This window comes from Terrapene carolina, unplaced genomic scaffold (assembly GCF_002925995.2).
Source record: "Terrapene carolina triunguis isolate 2854851 unplaced genomic scaffold, T_m_triunguis-2.0 Scaffold210, whole genome shotgun sequence".
Classification (NCBI taxonomy): domain Eukaryota; kingdom Metazoa; phylum Chordata; order Testudines; family Emydidae; genus Terrapene; species Terrapene triunguis.
In genome coordinates this window covers 35,936,820-35,957,650 of record NW_020664561.1, presented here as the reverse complement: position 1 = coordinate 35,957,650, position 20,831 = coordinate 35,936,820, and the positions used below count along the sequence as shown (strand labels likewise).

At 40.3% G+C, this 20,831-nt stretch overlaps 1 protein-coding gene across 4 annotated transcripts in view; it reads right to left on the bottom strand.

The window, feature by feature from the left end:
• Window positions 1–1,345: 1,345 nt before the first annotated feature.
• LOC112109873 (ecotropic viral integration site 5 protein) overlaps window positions 1,346–20,831 on the bottom strand; it is a 129,792-nt gene continuing 110,306 nt past the window's right edge. For all 4 annotated transcript variants that reach the window (XM_024204588.3, XM_024204590.1, XM_024204586.1 and 1 more), the window contains one exon: window positions 1,346–2,623. In XM_024204588.3, the coding sequence (XP_024060356.1) occupies window positions 2,309–2,623 (315 nt within the window). In that variant the 3' untranslated portion in view covers window positions 1,346–2,308. The remainder of the gene's footprint in view (window positions 2,624–20,831) is intronic.

Here is a 20,831-nt window from a genome sequence, read left to right as displayed (position 1 = left end):
AAGCCCATTGCTTCTTGTTCTATCCTTAGAGGCTAAGGTGAACAAGTTTTCCTCCCTCCTCATGACACCCTTTTAGATACCTGAAAACTGCTATCATGTCCCCTCTCAGTCTTCTCTTTTCCAAACTAAACAAACCCAATTCTTTCAGCCTTCCTTCATAGGTCATGTTCTCAAGACCTTTAATCATTCTTGTTGCTCTTCTCTGGACCCTCTCCAATTTCTCCACATCTTTCTTGAAATGCGGTGCCCATCATGTGATGAGAAATATATTGTCATTGATGAAGATAATGTACACTCAAAGTAACGGAGGCAAAGACCAGGAGTAGCAGGAGCTCAAGTAGTAGCTAACTTCGAAGGTGTCACCTGCCCATTTTATGGTCAGTTATTGCCTGGATATGACCTACATACGAGAGATAGTGTGGCCAAGATGCCCAAAGCTCACTTCTTTCATGGAGCTGGTTTCCTTTAAATTGTCAGGTTCTGTAACTAGTTTAACTCATTAAGTGAAAAAGGATGCTGTATTGGCCTTATTCAAAAAGACTAGGAATCTTCAAAATTAAAAGCCAAGGAGATGCAAGTGACCAATAGGGGACTTGGACTCTAAGGCCCCCGTTCAGCAAGGTCCTTAAGAATGTGCCTAAGTCAGCACATTAGTAGTGCCATTAAAGCTCATAAGCATATGTCTAACTAAGCACATGCTTAAATACCTAGATGAACTTTAATATTTCTAGAGGAAGCAAATTTGTGCCATAACCCTGCAGTATTATTTAATTCCTTTCAAATCACAAGCCGTCCAGCTGCTAATATTAACAGTACATACTTCCATGGAATTTGTAATTGAGGAGAATTGCAGTGGTACATTTAGGTCAAGAAATATTCTGGGCTAGGGAGAGTCTAAGAGACTAACGTCTAAAATGCTGTGCAGGACAGAAGTAGCAAGTCATTTTGATCAAAAGGCCTTGGAAAGGACAGGAAGAATTTGAGATCTAATCAGGGCTTCCTTTAGGGGTGAGGAAAGAGACAGGAATGACCAGTCACCCAGCATGCATTCACTCTAAGCCATTGCTCCATGTTAAATCATGTGCATCTTCATTAGATGCACTAATATTAGCTTTTTGGTTCTTAGATATTCTTGTACTGATCTTCCTCAGAATAACTTACTATAGATATCTGTTTTTACTGCTTTGAACAATCCTTCATTGGAACTGTAGTTAATTTAAAACCAGATAAAAATACTTTCCATCTTTATCTGAACTACTCTCTGGATATGCACTGTGCAATCACCTACAGAATCTCTAGGATACAGACATTAGTTATTACTAAGCAATAAGTGCTACAACAAGTGTTAAATCATGAAAAATTTATTATAGTTATATATATGAAGTTAAAAGTTTAGTCTGTTTTTGAACAAGCATTTTAGTTAGTCATGAACCTGCTAGTGTCAGTAGCTAAACAGATTAAATCTAAGATTAGTGTTTTGCCTTTATTTTGTAACTCACTATCAGTATGTATATACAGAATTCATTTTCCTGTTAGAATGCCAAAGTAGTCATTTTGCAACATTTACATTCCTCATATAAAATGTGTAATGTACATTTTCAGGTTGCTGCAGAGAGATATAAACATGTACAAAATAAACATTGTAGTTAACATACTTTGACCAGGTTTTTTATTAGCAACACATCAATAGCAGATGCACAAAAAATAAAAAAGTCAGAATGATTTTAAAAACCTTTTGGACATTTGTGACCATTAATTTGTATTTAAAAACAGAAGAAATAAAGGCTTGTGTTTGGAGCCTTTTATGGGTCTCCAATAATAGTTATTTTTAATTAAAACCAAACAGTCAAACAACAAAAAATAATCAGACATACACCATGATCAGCCAGTTTGCGAACGTCCATCTTGATCACAAATGGATAACAATGTAAAAAGAACACATTAGTTCACGGAGTATAAAATATTGCACAAGAGCAGTTTCTTTTGAAGAAAAGATTTCCCAAGTTTATGAATGGCAAAATGGTTATGCATTTAAAGAAATTATATATTTGCATTTTCTAAAACAAGGAACATTCAGTAATACTGTTAGAACAGTCATCCATCAACTTCTTCCCAATCTACTCTATGGTATGTCAGTGATGAAGATTTGGCAAAGGTAGAAGGCAAACAGTAAAGTGTGTGTATACATATATACATATATTATATATAAAATGTGTCAGACAAGCCACAATAGCTATCTAATCCAAGAGCTGGGCATTTTTAGTCATTAAAAGAAATCTGAAGTCTTAGATGCTAGTCACAGTGATGATCACACAGTAGTAGAGTAGGATTCCATTCTTTGCTGGTTCTTTTGCTTTGGAATAATCTTGTCCATATCCCCAGTGTCTAGAACACCTTCTTCAGTATCACTGTCACTGCTATCTACCACAGTTGGGGCCAAAGTCATCTGTCCAGTCCTTCTGTGTAAATGAAAATGGACCCTATCCTCCTGTATGGAGTTACTTATAAAATCTTCATCAGAAGAATGAAATGACTCATCATCTCCTATCAAATGGTTGACAATGTGAATCCCATCAAAAGTGGGTTGGTCGGAGAAGCCTTTCTGGCCTTTTAGGCATCTGATCTGTTAAAAACAAGAGTTAACATTTAATCACAGGTGAAGAGTCCAGCAATAGGAATAAAAACAACATGTTTGAGAAGTGAAGTATCCTTGACATTCAATGATTTCTAAATGCAAGCAGGACCAAGATTGCCAAGAGTTACTAGAGTTTGAATGTCCAAGAGGAGAAACTTTAGAAAGAGGTTGAGTGGGTACTCTGCACTTTTTGAAATCAGGCCCTTTAGGGTGTTTCAGGTTTGATACCAAAAAGCACTAATCGTACTCCCGAAAATTTTGAACTGTATGTACAAGTCCCGCTGGTTATTGAGGCTAAATCTTGTGTCTTTGAACATTCCCATTGAGAATATACTACAGCTGTGGGATTTCAGGTAGCCCTATTTATTACTGGACAGTCACTACTTTTCTGTATTATCTCAGGAAGGGTTTTTTGTGCTTGTCATCTAATTAGAAAAAACAAGGAGAAAAGCTTCTGTCGGGGGAGGTGGATGGGTGTGATTGCCAATGTTTTTTGGAAGAGCAAGTGAACAGCATTCAAGAGCAATATAAGTGGTTCTCTCCACCTTGAAAGATAAAGAGCATCAACCTCCAATGAACCACAGCATGAAGGTTTTAACCTGCATTCTTGCTCTGAAACTTACCTTTCCTCACAGTAGAACAGACTATTCTCAATTTTAAAGAGAAATGTCTTACAAAACAAAACTGGTTGGGGCACAGGTAAAGTGTACTTAATATTTGCTTTTCAAGTACACTAAACTATAGTGATAAGCTAGCTACTATGACCACAGGTTTAAAGCTACTCTGAAGGAAGAAAAAAACCAAAACAAAAAAAACCTTAATGCTGAGCAAGTCACATAACTTAGTGAGACTAATCTTAGCTGTTGGAAGAGGTCTGTGAGGTTAGTTCTTAGAATTCACCTAGATCAGTTTAGTCAGTCAATATTAAGGGGTCAGTTTGACAGCTGCAGAGACAGCACCACACTCAAAAACCATAGGGATGCAGAAAAGGCATAAATTCCTTTGTAGAAACCTCCTGCGGCCATTTTGGGAGCTTAAAAGGCCATGTATGAAAATGCATCACATTTTGCTCTGCTAGACAAATAGTTGCTTGCAACACAAAGGCCGTAAGAATGGTGGAAGGGCAAAAATCTAAACACAGAGGCTCTGATTAGAAAGCCTGAATTATACAGAACATTAACAAGCCCAGTTTACGTTGCAGAGTTCTTGGGGGGCGGGGGGGGGGGGGGAATTCACCTCTGTGCACAGACCCATTTCAGTGTGGTGATGCTGCTGGCAGAGCAAAGAACAGGGAACTTCCACACTTGTTTGCAAAGGGGCTGGTGTTCTCCACAGAGAATGGCGCAGAGGGTGGGAACTGGGAGCAGGCAAAATCTATGATTACTTCAGTGGCCTTAATATACCATGGAAATCGTGTGAAGGGGTTGCAGTCATTTCAGCCTTTAACCAAGAAAGTCTCCATGAAGTGTGTGTGTGGGGGGTGTGTGTGTGTGTGTGGGAGGAGGGCGCACGCCTAGGGTGGCAGAACATGTTGCAGACCTATGGCCTGGGTTCCAGGTTTGAAGGTGGATTTCACCTCTTCAAAAAGAACAGGAGTACTTGTGGCACCTTAGAGACTAACAAATTTATTTGAGCATAAGCTTTCATGGGCTACAGCCCACTTCTTCAGATGCATAGAATGGAACATATAGTAAGGAGATATATACACATACATACAAAGCATGAAACGCCTACATTTTACCTGCAGAGTCCACCTGTTGAGTGAAATTTGCCGACAAAGTCAGGACTTTTTGAGCGTGTGTATCTTGTGCTGTATTACAGTTATATCCCATGCTGTGTCAAATAATGTAAATAGATATATACATAGAACGGGGGCAGTATAATGTATTTGGAAAAAGTCATCAATTCATCTACCTCAGTGTTTCCCAAACTTGGGACGCCGCTTGTGTAGGGAAAGCCCCTGGCGGGCCGGGCCCGTTTGTTTACCTGCCGCGTCTGCAGGTCCGGCTGATCGCGGCTCCCACTAGCCGCGGTTCGCTGCTCCAGGCCAATGGGAGCTGCTGGAAGCGGCATGGGCCGAGGGACATACTAGCTACTGCTTCCCGCAGCCCCAGGCCAATGGGGGCTGCGGGAAGCAGTAGCTAGTATGTCCCTCGGCCCATGCCGCTTCCAGCAGCTTCCATTGGCCTGGAGCAGCGAACCGCGGCTAGTGGGAGCCGCGATCGGCCGGACCTGCGGACGCGGCAGGTAAACAAATGGGCCCGGCCCGCCAGGGGCTTTCCCTACACAAGCGGCGTCCCAAGTTTGGAAAACACCGATCTACCTAGTTGTGAAAAAACTGATTCGTAAAGGCCTATCTGCACTTTAAGTGGCAGAATCCCATAACATGGATTGGACAAACCCAAACATTTCCAGTACTTAACTATGGTATTTCCAAAGCTAAATAGGACGGACTAATGGAACACTGGGGGGAGAGGGAGACCCTGTCTACAGACTTGGTACATTGTAATAAGGCACATAATATATTGTGGCTGCACTGGTAGGCCACCGGTGCTTACTTCAGTTCTATTGCGAGGTTTGATTTCCAACAGTAACTGCCCCCAAGCACCAGAGACTTGAGCTACCGCTATCTGAACTCTATTTGCAGAAAGAAACCCCTGAACAAGCAAACTCATGCAGGGGTCAGTCATACATTTTGCTAAGATTGTGATAGCATGCCAGTTACATGCTTTTAAGTAGCAGCATCTGCAGGCACCTGTGTCTGGGTGACAGCCAACTGGGGCCAGTTGGTAGAAAATATAGAAGTGGCCAAAACCTTGCTCCATCCCAAACCTTGAACTCGAGTCTGGATAAGCAGCCTCTCCTTAGGATCTTTCTATCCTCCAAAACTAGCCGATTCTGCATTGCGTATGAAGCAGTCACTTTAAAAAACCTGGCAGATAGCTTCACATCTTGGGGCTGCCATTCTGGATTCACTTCTTTGAGCAATAAACACGGTTTTGGAAGCTTCAAGTCCCAAAGCCTATTTGAACTTGTTAAAAATGTGAATGTTCCTATTTGACCCTAAATGACCTGAAGTGAAATGGCAGTGCACTAACCTACTGCAAAACCTGGACTTTTCCTCAATAGAAGAAGAAAAATTAGCAAGTTTTAATTGTAAAACAGAAAACATTCCAATACAATTTGTTGGTTTTTAACTGAAGAAAGTCAAAAATAATTTGACTTGTACTATCATTGAATTTCATTCTTTTCTAGAAAGGAGCGATTGTTAGAAAACTGAAATCCTTAAAAAAAACCCTACTGTTCAAGAGATAACCTTGAGGGTATCGCTGTCCAAAATTCAAGGCAGCGTGTAACACCAGCACTAAGGAAAGTGCTTAGATACTTACTACGCAGTAGGCTTACGAGCTATAGGTCTGTAATGCTCATTACCAAAGCATACATTGCACAGATCCTCCAGTCCTTCCCTGTGCCCAGTGAATTTGCTATGGACTGAAGGCTTACTCGGTATGTGTAAAATTTAAAATTCAGCATGACATGCCTGTGCTCCGAGGGCATCAGATGCCACAGTAGTTGGTACCAATTTGAGAACCTAAATGGATAGTACCTTTTAATTTGAGGATCTACAGAATCTTAAAGCTCTTTACAAGTATTAGTGAACCGAGGCACAGCACATCTGACAGGTAAGCCATATTCTCTAGCTTATAATTTGGGAAAATGAAACAGATAGAAATTAAGTGATCTGTCAAGGTCACGAAGTGCAGGCAAGAGCCAGGAATAAAACCTAGGTTTTCCAGTCCCGTCTGTGACCAGAAGATTACTTCCTCTGGGAGGAAAGAGGGTTAGCCCTTCAAGGACAGCCCAGATTGAGTAGAGCTGGAGTTACATCGCTGGGGCATGGCACAGCCGTTGCCAGGCAGTGAAGCCCTTCTCTGTGAGGGAGGTCACCATTGGTTAAATCCCAGTCCTTCAAGTGCTGTGATTGGCTTTTCTGCCTAGAAAGGCATTAACAGGCCTCATTTTGATCTCTCTCCCCTGCTCCATTTCTAGAAGACTAGGTGGTTGCTTCATGCGGTGGTTCTGTGGGGACTCTGGCCTGATCAGGCTTGGGAATACAGCAGGCCTGGTAGACCCACAAACATTAGGAGGGAGGCCTTTAATAGCTCAAGGTGACAGTAGCTTTACCCCCACTTTCACTGCTGCCTAGACAGACTGCCTATAGGAGACCAAAGTTGTAGCCACAGAACCAAAAAAGGACTGTCTCCATCTTTGCCCCCTCCATGCCATTCACAAAGCTAGTTGCATCAAGAACAGAACCTCAGTAGCTGACAGTATTTGCTTACATAAGCCTTCTCATGTAAGAAGCCATGAATTAGAAACATTTTGAAAAGAGAATGCATGCTTTGTGTTAACCACAGGAACGCACCGAGAGTTTATGATTATAAACACTGTCCAAGGCTAATGGAATTTACATTTATGAATTCAGAGCAGTTGAGGGAAGACAGGCATATAATATTAACAAATCGTGTCACTGGACTTTGGTATACTCTTACCTGAAGCTGACTGCCTCATCAAGCCATGCATGAAGGAAAGAGACAGCAAAGAGATTTTCAGGTTTTAGCACAATTCAGTTGTAGCAAATGAAGGGTGCAGATATAAGCGCACACACAGATTATATTTTTAAGATACCCCCTTAATATCTCTTTGAAGCTATTAAGGAAATATCTCTAAACAACATTAGAATGTCAGCCTACAGTAAATTTTAAAAGGAAAAGATGCAATGAAAAAATGATAGATTAATATTGATACTGGTAAGACTGTGATAGATTATGGCACAGAAGGGAGGCAGTCATTTCTGTTTCTTTTGAAGACTTTAGAAACCACAGTTCTAAAGCAGTCAAGAACTGTACTTCATGTTCGACATAAAGATGCTTGCCTAGCAGAGTCAAGCCACTCAGTAGTGATTACTAATACCATTCTATAGTCTGGAAATGGGATCAAAGCATGGGCACTCTTTTGGTTCAAGGTAGGAAAACAGATTATTCATATTAAATCCATATAGGAAAAAAATCAATACTGGATTATGCAAATCTTATTACAACAGGAACAGTCTGAAGAAATCAAAGCCCTTTTTTGTTCTGGAACCTGAGTAAGATTTCCTGATTATAAAACAGACATGATTCAAAAGAAAACTAAACTGTTACTGAAACTATATGCTAACCACTACATCTAATTAGAGCAGAGAACGTCTAACATGGTAAGTGAATATCGTAAGAGAATCTAACAGAAAGCTACCATTTTAGCAGCCTTATGAGGCAGATTTAGGCTTAAAAAAACAAAACAAACAAAAACCAATCAGATTCCATTCCATTTTTCCAGTGGAAAAAAACAACAGGCGGTTAAGTAAAAATGTAAGAGCTATCAAGTTAAATGCTATTTAAGTTAAGCATCAGTAAAAGCAACTTAATCTGAACACATAAAATTTTAAAAAGTTTCCTTAACTCTAACTTCCCATGGTGTCTAATGGATTCTGAATTCTTAGTTCTCATCAGACTCACGACTGTTGGCCTCTGCTCCTTGCTGAAAGTAAAATACCGTTTAAGATGGCAATCCCAACCTAGAGACAGTCACAAAAAAGAGATACTGAAACAGTGTCAGCTCTCTATAAAAATCCTCTATAAGTATCCTTTACTATACCCATTCTTTAAGTAAAGATTTAGCTTAAAGGAAATTTTGAGGTAAACATGGTACCTTAAATTGTCTAACCGTCAACAGGGAAACAGACTTAAGTCTCAATTAAAACTGAAGTTCTTCTCCTTAAAGGTGAACTATAATGCAGAAATACATTTCCACACCAAAACCCCCAAAACTTTAAAATGAAGTTAAGGTTTCAGGCACATATCAACTCAGACCAGACATTTTCCCTTTCAAGGTTAGGCAAAGCAAATGTCAGAAACCCCAAGATGTTAAGGTTGCACTTCCACAATAAGCCACACACACTCAAACCACCACAACCTGAACTCTGCAGCAGGAAAGAAGATAGACAAAATCTCATAGTTGCAGACATGAATATCAGCAATCTATCACCTAAAACAGGTCTTCACAAATATGGGCAGTCATAACACTATGGTCCAAATGGGGTTCAATTCAATTCTCTATGCATTCCACTCCAGATTTAGTTTCCACGTATGTCAAGAAAATTAGGTTTCCCTTCTGTCACTGATCTTAGGGAGATAACTAATATTATGCTTCTGCCTTTTCGAAACTCAAAGAGCAACAGACAATCTTATTTGAAAGTTATCAATTATGTTAATTACTTTCAGGCAAACATTTTACTATAATTAAAAAGGACATCACTTTAACAGGACATCTTTCATTTTTACAGTAATTTGCAGGACAATTTTCACTCAAATGCAGGATCAAATGCAAAAATCAAGGACAGATGTTTGAGGAGAGTGGTACAACCGGTCCTTAAATCAAGACACTCCATAAATGAATCCAGCAATGCATATTGCACCTTTCTTCTATTAACTGACTTTCCATGTAAAGATACCAAATGAACAAATACTCTTAATACCAATTTAAAGGAAATTGTACAGTACTTTGATTCACTGCAAATACTACATGCTTGCAACTATATTGGACAGAGTTCAGGTTGTGGTTTTTATTTCAGTGACTGCATTTCCCGTTTAACTTACTTTTTAGTTAATATTAGCAGCTGCATCCTCAAGCCAGGATATTATGCCAGGAACTTTAACTTTAATCTTAAAGTTGGTGGGAATTTACTTAGTTTTTAAGATGGTCCCCCGGTCTGTGGGACAGGAGTCTTGTTCTTTCAAACTCCAGATGGTCCACAAGAAAGGAGACCCTACCAAGCTGACCATAGGAGATGCTGAGGCAAGGGAATGTCCCCTTACTCTGCTTGCCAGTCTCCTACTAACCATGGTCCTGAAGCACTGTTCTGTGGAGAGTGTCCTAATATACCGGACTCCCGAACGTCTGCAAGACAAGAGTGCTATTCCTGCAAATGTTCAGGTCCTCAGGATCAGTGCGCCTTTCTCTCATAGATTTGGAGAGTAGCTGCCCTCCTGTCCATTCCTAATGTTTGAAGGACTGGAGATCTCTTTCCAAGGTTCACAGGAAGGGCAGATATGGCTGGTAGAAGGATTTGGGGGGGAGGAGGAGGTGTCAGTAGAACCAAGGAAAACCACCCATAGAGTGGTTTGTGGGAATGAAGACTCCTTCCCTGTCTGCTCTACAGGAAAGCAGATTCCCCTTAAGAAGTAACAACCCTAGTAAGGCTTGTGGGGACTTTGGGTGGCTCAGAAACGCCCAGTGAGCTAAAGGGTTAGGAAAATTTGGTGCCACATGAGCTTTTTATGACTGGAGGCTCATCAGCCCCTCTTACCAAAGAATCTGACGGGTTTTCCCCTTCTGCTGACTTCAGAAGTCCACACAAATGGGAGAGGGAGATGTGGCCTCCTGATATTCTCCCACCACTCGCCTCTTGCTTTCTCCCTATATAGTCCCAGATTTTAAATCTGGGGAAAGAGTTAACTGCTTATGGGCTGTCTGAGGTCTGCATTGAGTAGAGATCCGCAATGAGCCTTAGGAGGCACTAGATCTCTGCTGGAGGAGTCCAATAACATATGTGACAGCTCTATGTCACTTTCAAACACGTCCAAAAAAAACAACCCTAGTAGCGCTATTGTTAGGGTGTCCTTAAGGAACAATTTTGAGTCACTTCACATTTTCTACAAAAATTCTGTTTCAGCCCAAGATCTAACTTACTTATTGAGGATCTGATTTTTATAGCAGGGACCAACACTGGGCTTACAATACAAACTCTGTTATACCCTAAATATGTAGTACAGTTGTGCCGCTGCTCCATACAGTCTGTCCTTTACTACTTCCTGTTCAGGTATGAACAGCCTCTCTTTCCTGTCCAGAAACTTGAAACAAATTGTATTATACAAACATTAGTAATTATCTGCATGTTGCTGGAGAACTGAAAAGAGATAGCGGTACCACAAAAAGCTAAAACCGGCAATTTTCCCAGCTGTCAGTTGATGGGGGAGGAGATGTGGAATAAAGGAAGGGAAGTGAAGACGTGATATTTGTAATGCATAAAAAAAAAAAAAACACGCAAAAATCAACACACAAAAACCAAAAGACCGACCAAGTAAAATATTTGGGGAAATTGAGGTAGCCACGACATCTCATAATAGAGCAGTAAAAAGCACAAAATTATTTCCCTACTCCAGCCCGTTAATTAGCCTTAAACCAAATAAAAAAATCTTCACCTCATCCCATTTAACTTTATGTACATTTCTATTCTGCAGCACTAGGATTTTTTTCCTAGCACATGCTCAGATTCCAGCTATGGGATTTTCTATAGCTGACACCATGAACAGTAAGTGTAACTTTTTAAAAAGGGAAAACTGCAATGCAATACATAAAATTTTAATCACAGATCTAATTAAAGAGTAGAATGAGTAAGTGTGTCTAAAAGCAAATAAGCAAACTAGAAGCTGCTGCATTGACAATCTGATGCATAGGTATTGTAGGTTAAAGACAGGAAACGCCTTGATCATGCATACTAATGCTGTGCAGCAGGAGACTTTCAAAACTTGTTTTCAAAACTTTTTGGGGTTAACCGTGAATAATACAGCACTAAACAGTGTTATAAAAATACAGCTAAGGCAAAAATTACATTTCTTGTCTCTTGTAAGCATTAAAATGCTGAACTGCATTTTTTTATTTCAAACTTACTTCCTAGCAGAGGGTTCAGTCTGATCGATCAGTGAAACAGAAGCTCCCATTGGCCCCCATTTACACTGGCCTTTAAACAGAGTTTGGCAACAAGATTTGAACATTCGCCCAGCTTAGCTGTTTGGCTGGTTAGTGTGGCCAGAGCCAAGTAGTTTAAAGACTGCATTCAGGCCCAAATTAATACATTTGGGAAGTTAATTGGAACTCAAGGCTGGCATTCTTGGAGTGAGAACCCAGCATCATCCACCATGAATGAGATACTCAGTGACAGGCATTTCTAAAAAACAATGAACATTCATTTTAAGAGACATTTAGTAAATAGAACCAACTGGCTAAACAACTAGGCCCTTTAAGAATGGGAAGTACAGACCGTTATCTACTAGCATATTCTATCTGAGGATTTTATAATGCCACTATCACCATAGTACCGAGGCACCTTCCACCTAAAACAGATTGGCAGTTATAGAATCAGAAATGTAGGGCTGGAAGGGACCTCAAGAAGTCATAGTCCATTCCCCTGCCCTCAGGTAGAACCAAGACCAGCCCTCACAGCCCTTTGTCTAATCTATTCTGAAATACCTCCAATGACTAGGATGCTACAACCTACCTTAACGAAGTCTCTAGAGGACTTCATAGGGTGTCTGGCTGTTCTCTCCTTTTGGGGGTATAAAATGGTTTCTGGAGTAGAGTTTGTTTGGGGACGGGGGGGGGGGGAGAAGAGTGGCAAGGGGCAGATTGACACAATGCTAGCACTTTCTCTCTCATTATGTTAGAAAGCCCCCCCCCCCCCCCCAAAAGAGGAAGGCTTTACAGCATTTCCTCAAGGTGGGAAGACTCTGGATTTGTTTAATTCCTTCTGGAAGTTTGTTCCATAGCCAGATCCCCTTGACTAAGAATAGTGTGTCCTAGCACTCCCATGTTTCATGCTGGGCTTAGTGATCTGTACTATCCCAGAGGAACACGACCGCCTTATTGGTTCATTGAATGAAATTCAGTTTTTCATGTACCCGGGGCTTGATCCATTAATTGCTTTGGCAGTTAGGAAAAAAAACAACAACCCACAACAACAACAACTTTGAACTGCAACAAACTGAATGGGAGCCAGTATGACACTAGAGCTTGAGTTGCTGTGAACACATCAAGCCCGTAACATGGAGGCAACAGACATTCTGAAGCAGCTGGAGCCTGTGCACTGTTTCCACATTCAGCTTCCTATCAACATGACAGGTTCTCTTTAAAAATGCAAAGATGCTCTGGATTGAGATAATTTCAGTTTACTTGTGAACAGTGGGAGTGAAAAGGGTAACAGTGATAATGGAACTGCAACCATGATGAATGGTAAAGATATGCAGTTAACCCCTTAGGCCTGTGATTACCAGTGATAACCATTGCTAACTGCTCAATTCTCCAATTTCTGAAGGATGATCCAAAAGTAATTTTCTTTTCTAAACTACCAATTTGAAACAAATGCATAGTGATAACAGTGGAATACAAACTGAAATACTAATACAAAATGAACTTTGCTGCCCATATCACTAGACAGTTCAAACCATAGCAACGCGTCATAAGCGAACAGCAAAACAGTAGCAACAAGTTTCCAAGATTGAGTCATTTCAGGCTTATTTTTATAGCACCTATTTAGTACATTTGGCCTTTTCATTTTGTATTCTCAGGTTCTGGAAATCAGTCTTGAAATAAAGAATGCTTTCCAGTGGCTGTACAGATGATGGCAGGAATCATGCAATTGTCTGTAAATTAATTAAAAACATGACATTTTATGTAAATTTTAATGCATTAAAAAAAAATAATCTCATCTCCAGTTGCCTTCTAGTTTTGTATTTCAGATTGTTCTGCATTTGTTTTTACAACTATGAATACGAGATTTTTTTTTTTTTTATAGAAAGTGGTTTTAAAGCTTTATCAGTTATCAAGGGCTCAAGAGCCAAAAGGAAACAAGATGCTAACTGTGTGCTCTGTATCAGCTTTACCAAAGCCTAGGCTGCTGTATTGTAAACGTGACAAAGATTAAAACTAGCGACAAATGTTCAGACCAGAAGGTTTCCAGTGAATCAGAACAGGAAACCAATAAAGCGATCAATGGGAGGTCATGACTTCTTGATCACTGCACTACATGGCTGAAAACTATGGTTTTGATCTAGTGCCATATAATCTAATTAAACTTTGAAATTCTATAGCAAATATATGATTGAAATAGTAGCAAAACAGTGTTGAGAAAGATATACTTTACTTTTAACCTGCCCCTATTCATAAAAAAGTATCTGGTCATTACAAACCAAATTTAGTTCATTAATTTTCCTAAAATCTGAAAAAATCTGTTGTAATAAAACAATGACTTTAAAAAAGTTTTCACCTGGGAAGGTGCTATAAAGTAACTAGTTGGTAGGTGGAAGGAAAATTCCCAGAATCTTTTCCTACAAGAGGTTCTAATGCAAGTGTTTATTTGAAGTAAGGAAATGGCAACAAAAAATTTTTTTTTTTTTTTTTTTTTAAATGAGAAGTACGTGTGGCACCTTAGAGACTAACAAATTTGGGCATAAGCTTTCTGGGCTAAAGCCCAAATATTTTAGAACAGCATTATGACCACACTGCAAGTGCTGTGACACTTTGACCAGGGAACTATCTAAACATCTCTACTCCCTCTTCCTGATAGCTGGCACCTATAAATAAAATTACTGAAACCTCAAGTATTAACCAGAAGGTACTGGTTGGCACAGAGGCTGAGTATGTACATGTTATGGGCATAGATACTGCTGTTACAAGAAACGATCACTTCACACTTTTGCTGTCTTTTTAAAGCCAGAGTTAACCCTGTATTCTTAAATTGGCTAGGACACAATTGCTTCCTACCCCAAATAAGAGTTCTACCCACCATGGTCGCATCACTATGATCACGGCCAGTCAGAATTTTAGGAGAGTAACTGAGAGGATTCTTTGGGATAGGAGAGCAAGCATACATCATTCAGTGGTGTGCAGCCTCACTGCCCTCAGCTTTTTGCTAAAGTGGAACCCTGCTGTTGGTGCTGGGATATGTTGTACAATTTCCAACGTCTCATGTATGTTTTACGTTATGTTTTACAAGGGAAAACTGCTCAAATAAACTAGGTTAACTGGGCCTACTAGTCACTGGAAGGTTGTGTACATTCCAGTGAATTATAAACACTTTCAAAGGGGTAGCCGTGTTAGTCTGGATCTGTAAAAGCAGCAAAGAGTCCTGTGGCACCTTATAGACTAACAGACATACCCACTGGAAGAAGTGGGTATTCACCCACGAAAGCTCATGCTCCAATACGTCGGTTAGTCTATAAGGTGCCACAGGACACTGCTGTATAAACACTTTGTGATCTCTGCCACAACCCCATGAAAATTGGAAGTTAACTTTTTTTTCTTTATATAAACACCCCTGCCCACCTCTACTCCTTCCTCCTACCCCGCTCCCAAGAGAATTCATGCAGAAAGTTTAGGTGACTTGACTAAGGCAAAAGAAGCAATCAGTATTAATGGTAGCATTAGAATGCAGGACTCTCACATTCTTAGACCCATGCTTAGTTCACAAGACCATGTGGCTTCATGCCATTGAGTTGCCTTTATTTGTGGTCAGACCACAGTGGCTAGTTATGGGAGATGGCTCAGCTGCAGGAGGGATTTTACAGTAGCCCTAATGATGGCAGCAGCCTCGGCAGTACCACTCTCTAGTGAGCTATACACACACAAGAGTCTGTAAAAACTGGGGAGTAGAAAGCTCACAACTGGAGTAGGCCTAATTGGTGGAAAGTGGGTAAAGGTTCATAAGTTGTCCCAATGGACTGTTACATAGAATTGTTTTAAAAAAAGATGCAAAAAAGAAACAAAGATGGACTTAATTTAAACAAAGGTCTACTGATACCACTTAAAGAGTGTGTTAAGATCATATTTGGTAAACAAGAGGAGTGTGGAACCAAAATTTAGGCCTAACTGGTGGACAAAATCATGAGAGGATGGGCTATTCTGCCGATCACCCTTGTGTGGCCCTTAAAGAGAAACTCTGAGGTGAAAAGGGGCAGGACTATCACCATTACTACAGGCACAGCAGAAGCATTTCTCATTGTGACACCCAGATTTCAGCACACCACTGGCAATACCTAACCATCAGTGCTGCAAGGATCCCAGCCAGATACAAGAAAGATCAAGGTCTTCTCCCTTGTCCTCCTTTCCGCCCTTCCCCCACCACCGTTTTCCTCTGGTCCCAACTCTGCTGGCTTTTCACTTGATCCTGATATCAATTGTAGTAATAGCAGCAGCATAACAAGATGAGAAAGCCCATCTAGCTCGGCTCAGCCTAAGAAGAACCAATGAAGAAAAGGAACCTGACCAGACCAACCAAATGTTGCCCCTAACTAGGGAGGTGAGGCTGGGTCCAGAAGAATAACTATCCTGGACAACCTGCCAACCCAAAGCATCCTTCCATGATGGAATAACCCAAAATCAACAAAAGCCTCATTTCACCCATATTTTACTATCCTCTCTTCCCCTTCCCCCCCCCCCACACTTTTGGTGTTTGTTCTGTTGAAAGTAGAAAAGTGACTAATCAATCATTCCCAACTCAAAACTGAACAGAACAAATCCTTTCTTCCCCACCAAGGGCTGCTTGATTGAAATCAGAGACTAACCAATATTCCTCTCTAAAAAGAGACTGATTGAGTAAGATTTTGATTGATTAACAATTTGGGTTTCAATGCTTTAGCCTTGTTTTGATTCTTTACCTTGCGTGTCTCAACCAATAATATTCTAACCTTTGACATGTCCTAGTTTGTTTGCCAAGGTATAAGCAGGCATCTGTACTTGGAACCCTGAATTTGTTTAAAAAAACAACAACAACTGTTAATGCTGTACAGTGACAGGGGCATGTTACCACCTTTGACTATTTGGGCCCATATATTCCATCAACAGTAATAAAACAGGTCCCCTTTTCCTCCCCGCAAAACAAAGCAAAAATCAATGGATATTGGGCCGTGGTTTCCCTGGATACCAAAAAGGACCACCTTGGGATCCATAGATAGTACAAAGAATAATCTGATATTCGGAGGATTCGGTAAGAAAATTTTAACCCCCAGATATTCACATTAGTTTACATCGTATTAGGATTTCAAGGGTCTTTTTGCATTTTTTTTCCCTTGCATGGTGAAATCCATGATTCTCCTTCGTATTTCTCCGCTCTCACTGTTTTGGATGGGGAGGAATGGTAGAAAGCCATGGGCCCAAATCCCAGCTAGGTGTAAAGCTACCATAAATGGTATACTTCACAACTTGGATCTGTACTTTAGAGGTAGGAAGTGAGCCCTATCAATCCCTACTGAAGGATCAAGTTAAGAAGACCTGAATAGTGATGTTGCAATTTGAGCTGCAGCACTCTCTCATTGCCCCTTGGTTGGGAAGACAGAAAACTAACTTGAGATGCAGCCTCCTGAAATCACTATTCAGGTCCTCCAAGAATATGCTGAGAACACCAATCAGAAGGGGGCAGTGAGGAATTCAATCTAAATTTTTTTTTTATAAAGCAAAAATTACTACAAAGTTCATTAATTTTAAAGCAATTAGCAAAACAATAAGAGGCCAGTGTTTTGCTACCTCTAAATACTAGTCTAAAAAGTGTTGTGTTGCTTATTGAGATGACTGAGCAGCCTGCTCAAAAAACCGTTTTAAAATTTGTGTTTTTGACTTGTAAATTACAAAGTGTCCTCACCTTATCAACTTTCAGACTGCTGTCTTGAGCAAAACAGAGGAAGCTCAAAATACAGCAGAAATTTAAGACGATGGTTTCAATTTAGCAATATTATGCTAAGAACATGTAATACTGTAACAAATGGCACTTGTCATGCATTTACAACACACATAACGAACTCCCTCCATTAGATGCTGTCCCTCAGTGAAGGAGGAATATTAGCAGAGTGCTATCTGGAAGTATACACTGCTTCTGTCTATCTTTAACTGTTCAACAGCTAAAAAGATTTCTGTATCTGTGGCTGTTAATTCAGAAAGCCATATTAAAAAACAGTAAAGAAAAATATTAATAAGAGAACTACATCTCCCAAAAATGACACTCAGTGGATAAAGGGTTTGTGAAAGTGGGACTTTGTACTTAAGCTATAGCATTCCTATATCAGCTTTAGAGGAGTCTTCAGAGGGAACAACTGATGTTAAATGGAACAAGATTAATTTTTAAAGGTAATCTGTGTGCCAAAAAAAGGGTTTACCAGAAAATATTTTACAACCTACACAATCATGACAATTCCTCAGTACTTTTCCTTAACTCATTCAGTAAGTAGCTCCATGTTAAATTGATGAGAACCCAGTTTGGTTTTTTTAACATTACATTTTTTGCATTATATAACCCACAGGACTGTATCTTCTCTTCTGCATGTACACAGCGTCTACGATGCAGAAGAGAACTGCAATATGCACAAGAATTCAGATGTTTTTTGACTTGCCAAGATAGCTTTGATAGTCCCCGATATACAATACTCAAGGACTGGTGTACTCCCCTGCAAAGTGGACCTAGATTCCTCAGCTCTCTGATGTGGTAGATTGAAAAGTCTGTGGCTACTTAATTTCAAAGTTAAAAAAAAGGAGGCTTCTAAAAATAAAACAAGCACATTAAACTTGTGTTTTACTATTAAATCTAATCTGAAATTGCCAGCAGTGAAACAGTTAATGTTGGCACCTAAACTGACATCTTTACATTTCAGTCACATTGAGATTAACAGAGCAGTCTATACTGCTCCAGTACATGGTTTCATGTGTCTGCAGACTCAGGAAGAGACCACCACATCAGTTTATACTGCTCACATTTGTAAGGTTTTCCTTCAACCATGAGGAACAGAAGGTATTTTTTGTAAAGAAAAGTTAGATTCAGGAGCATAATTCCAAGGTAGACTCTGTGGCCATAGTTACATAGTACAGAGCCCTGATTATTATGGAATCAACCTTAGTTTTTCTGCCAAGTGTACCTTAGATGCCAATTTGTGTTAATGATGATGTGGACAGCTAAGACCACTAACTTTCATAAATACAGTGTCTTAGTTCTACAGTAATGCTGTTGCCTCAATTATCTGGTTATGTCAAAAGCAGTACTAAAATTCCCAGCTTCAAAATACATGATTTCAGCAAGGGCAGAATAAGAGTTAGAGACAGAACTATAATACTGCTTCTTCATCTTTGGTTTATTGTTTAGAGAATGGGACACTATCTACACCTTCGACCTTGGTAACAATCTTTATAATTATCTAGTTTGTAAAATGTCCCTGATTCTCAAGGACATAAAACTAAAGGGCACAGTTACTAAAGAACAAAACTTTTAAAATGCATTTTTATACACACACAGTAGACAAAGCTGCAGTGTTAGATTGGGTGCTTGCAAACCACATGACCTCACGAATGCTATCTTATCACATCACAGGTTCCTCAGACTGACCACAACCACTTAAATCAGACTCCGCCAGCATAGAGGCTCTATCTTTGACATGTACTAGTAAAGCAACAGCATTTTTAGCTGGCCAGCAGCCTTGCAAGAGCTCTGCTTGTGGGAGGGCAAATCTGATGGTCTCTTGTCCAACTGTGTTTGCAAGATATGGTACAAGAAAAGCACATGATTTATTGCACTATAAACTTCAACCACAAGTTGAAATGCTTACTCTTTGTAAATCTGAGGGTTAACATATTTCCTTTTAGTGACAGCATTTGTTATCGAGCAGAAAAACATTTAAACGCAGCCACTTATTTTGAAAGCATTCATCTATAGTAAACAAAAAAAAATCAAACAATTAACATTAAATTATATTTAGAAGGTGAATACTTAATGCAAACAAATTTTACTTGGTTTTGTTTAGAAACATTAATTGGAATCTTAAGCGTTAATAAAAAGATTGTAACAGTCCAAACTTAGATACTATAGTAATGGGTGCAAATTTACAGATTACTGAAAAAACCATTGAAAACAAGAACTGGACCAATATCACTGTGCCTGGTGAGGGGCTGATAATCTTATGACAATGGCAGTGAAGAAACTAGAACTGCCAGGAGACATACATGCAAAGCTGACAGCATATATCTACTGTACACATCCCAGGGTGCCCAAAATTACAAACCAACCAACCAACCTTGTATAATATACAAGGCAAGTAGTATACCCAAATGTCATCTTCAATGGAAGGGAGATTCAATCAGTGAGACTGATCATCTAGGCTGACACTCATTTAAAGCAGTACGTAGACTGAGAACATATTACGGGATAACTTTTTACCTATACCTATCCTATCTCAGAACTGGACGGGACCTTGAAAGGTCATTGAGTCCAGTCCCCTGCCTTCACTAGCAGGACCAAGTACTGATTTTGCCCCAGATCCCTAAGTGGCCCCCTCAAGGATTGAACTCACAACCCTGAGTTCAGCAGGCCAGTGCTCAAACCACTGAGCTATCCCTCCCCGGACTTATTATACTCCTGTGATGTTCCCCTCTGGTGTTGTCTAGGCCAGTGATCTGCTGGGTCACTCCAATCCTTGACTCTGGGAGCCAGCTTTACCCTGCTCTGCTGTAGAACCCCCACTCCAGGGCTGTTCATGCACAGCCTCTGGCATGTAAGCTGCTCCCAGTTACTTGCAAGCAAATGACACTAGCCAATATTCTCTGATCCCAGAAACAACCTTAGGCCTTGGCTACACTGGCGGTGTACAGCGCTGCAACTTGCTGCGCTCAGGGGTGTGAAAAAACACCCCCGAGCGCAGCGAGTACAGCACTGTAAAGCGCCAGTTTAATCAGAGCCTGCAGTGCTGCACGCTCGCTCGCAGCGCTGCAAGCTATTCCCCTCAGAGAGGTGGAGTACATACAGCGCTGCAAGAGCTCTCTCGCAGCACTGGCGGCACGACTACACTCGTGCTTCACAGCGCTGCTGTGGCAGCGCTGTGAAGTCCCTAGTATAGCCAAGGCCCTAGGAACCTCTGTCTTGCAGTGTCCAGTTATATAAGCTTGCAGAGTCCAGTGGGTATAAGTTTGTCAATTTAACAAAGAAATTGATATGTACCAGGCTTGTTATCCCAAAGGGAGCCTCTGACACACTTCATACCAAACGCACTGCTTCAGGTAGAACAAAAACAGATTAGCTATAAAGATTGACTTATACATTTGGTAAATTGAATTAAAAGCGAAACCCATTCTAAGCTGATCTTAACACTTTCAATGTCCTTAAAAACGGAGATGCTTCTCACCACAGGCTGGCTGGTTACTTTTCAGTCAGGCTCTCTCCTTTGATCAGCGTTTCAGTGGCTTGGTGGTGGTGGTGTCTGTAGATGTAGGTGGAAGAGAGAGAGAGCATGGCAAAATGTCTCTCCCTTTTATCATGTCCTTTCTTTCCTCTTGGCTTTGCCCTCCCCCC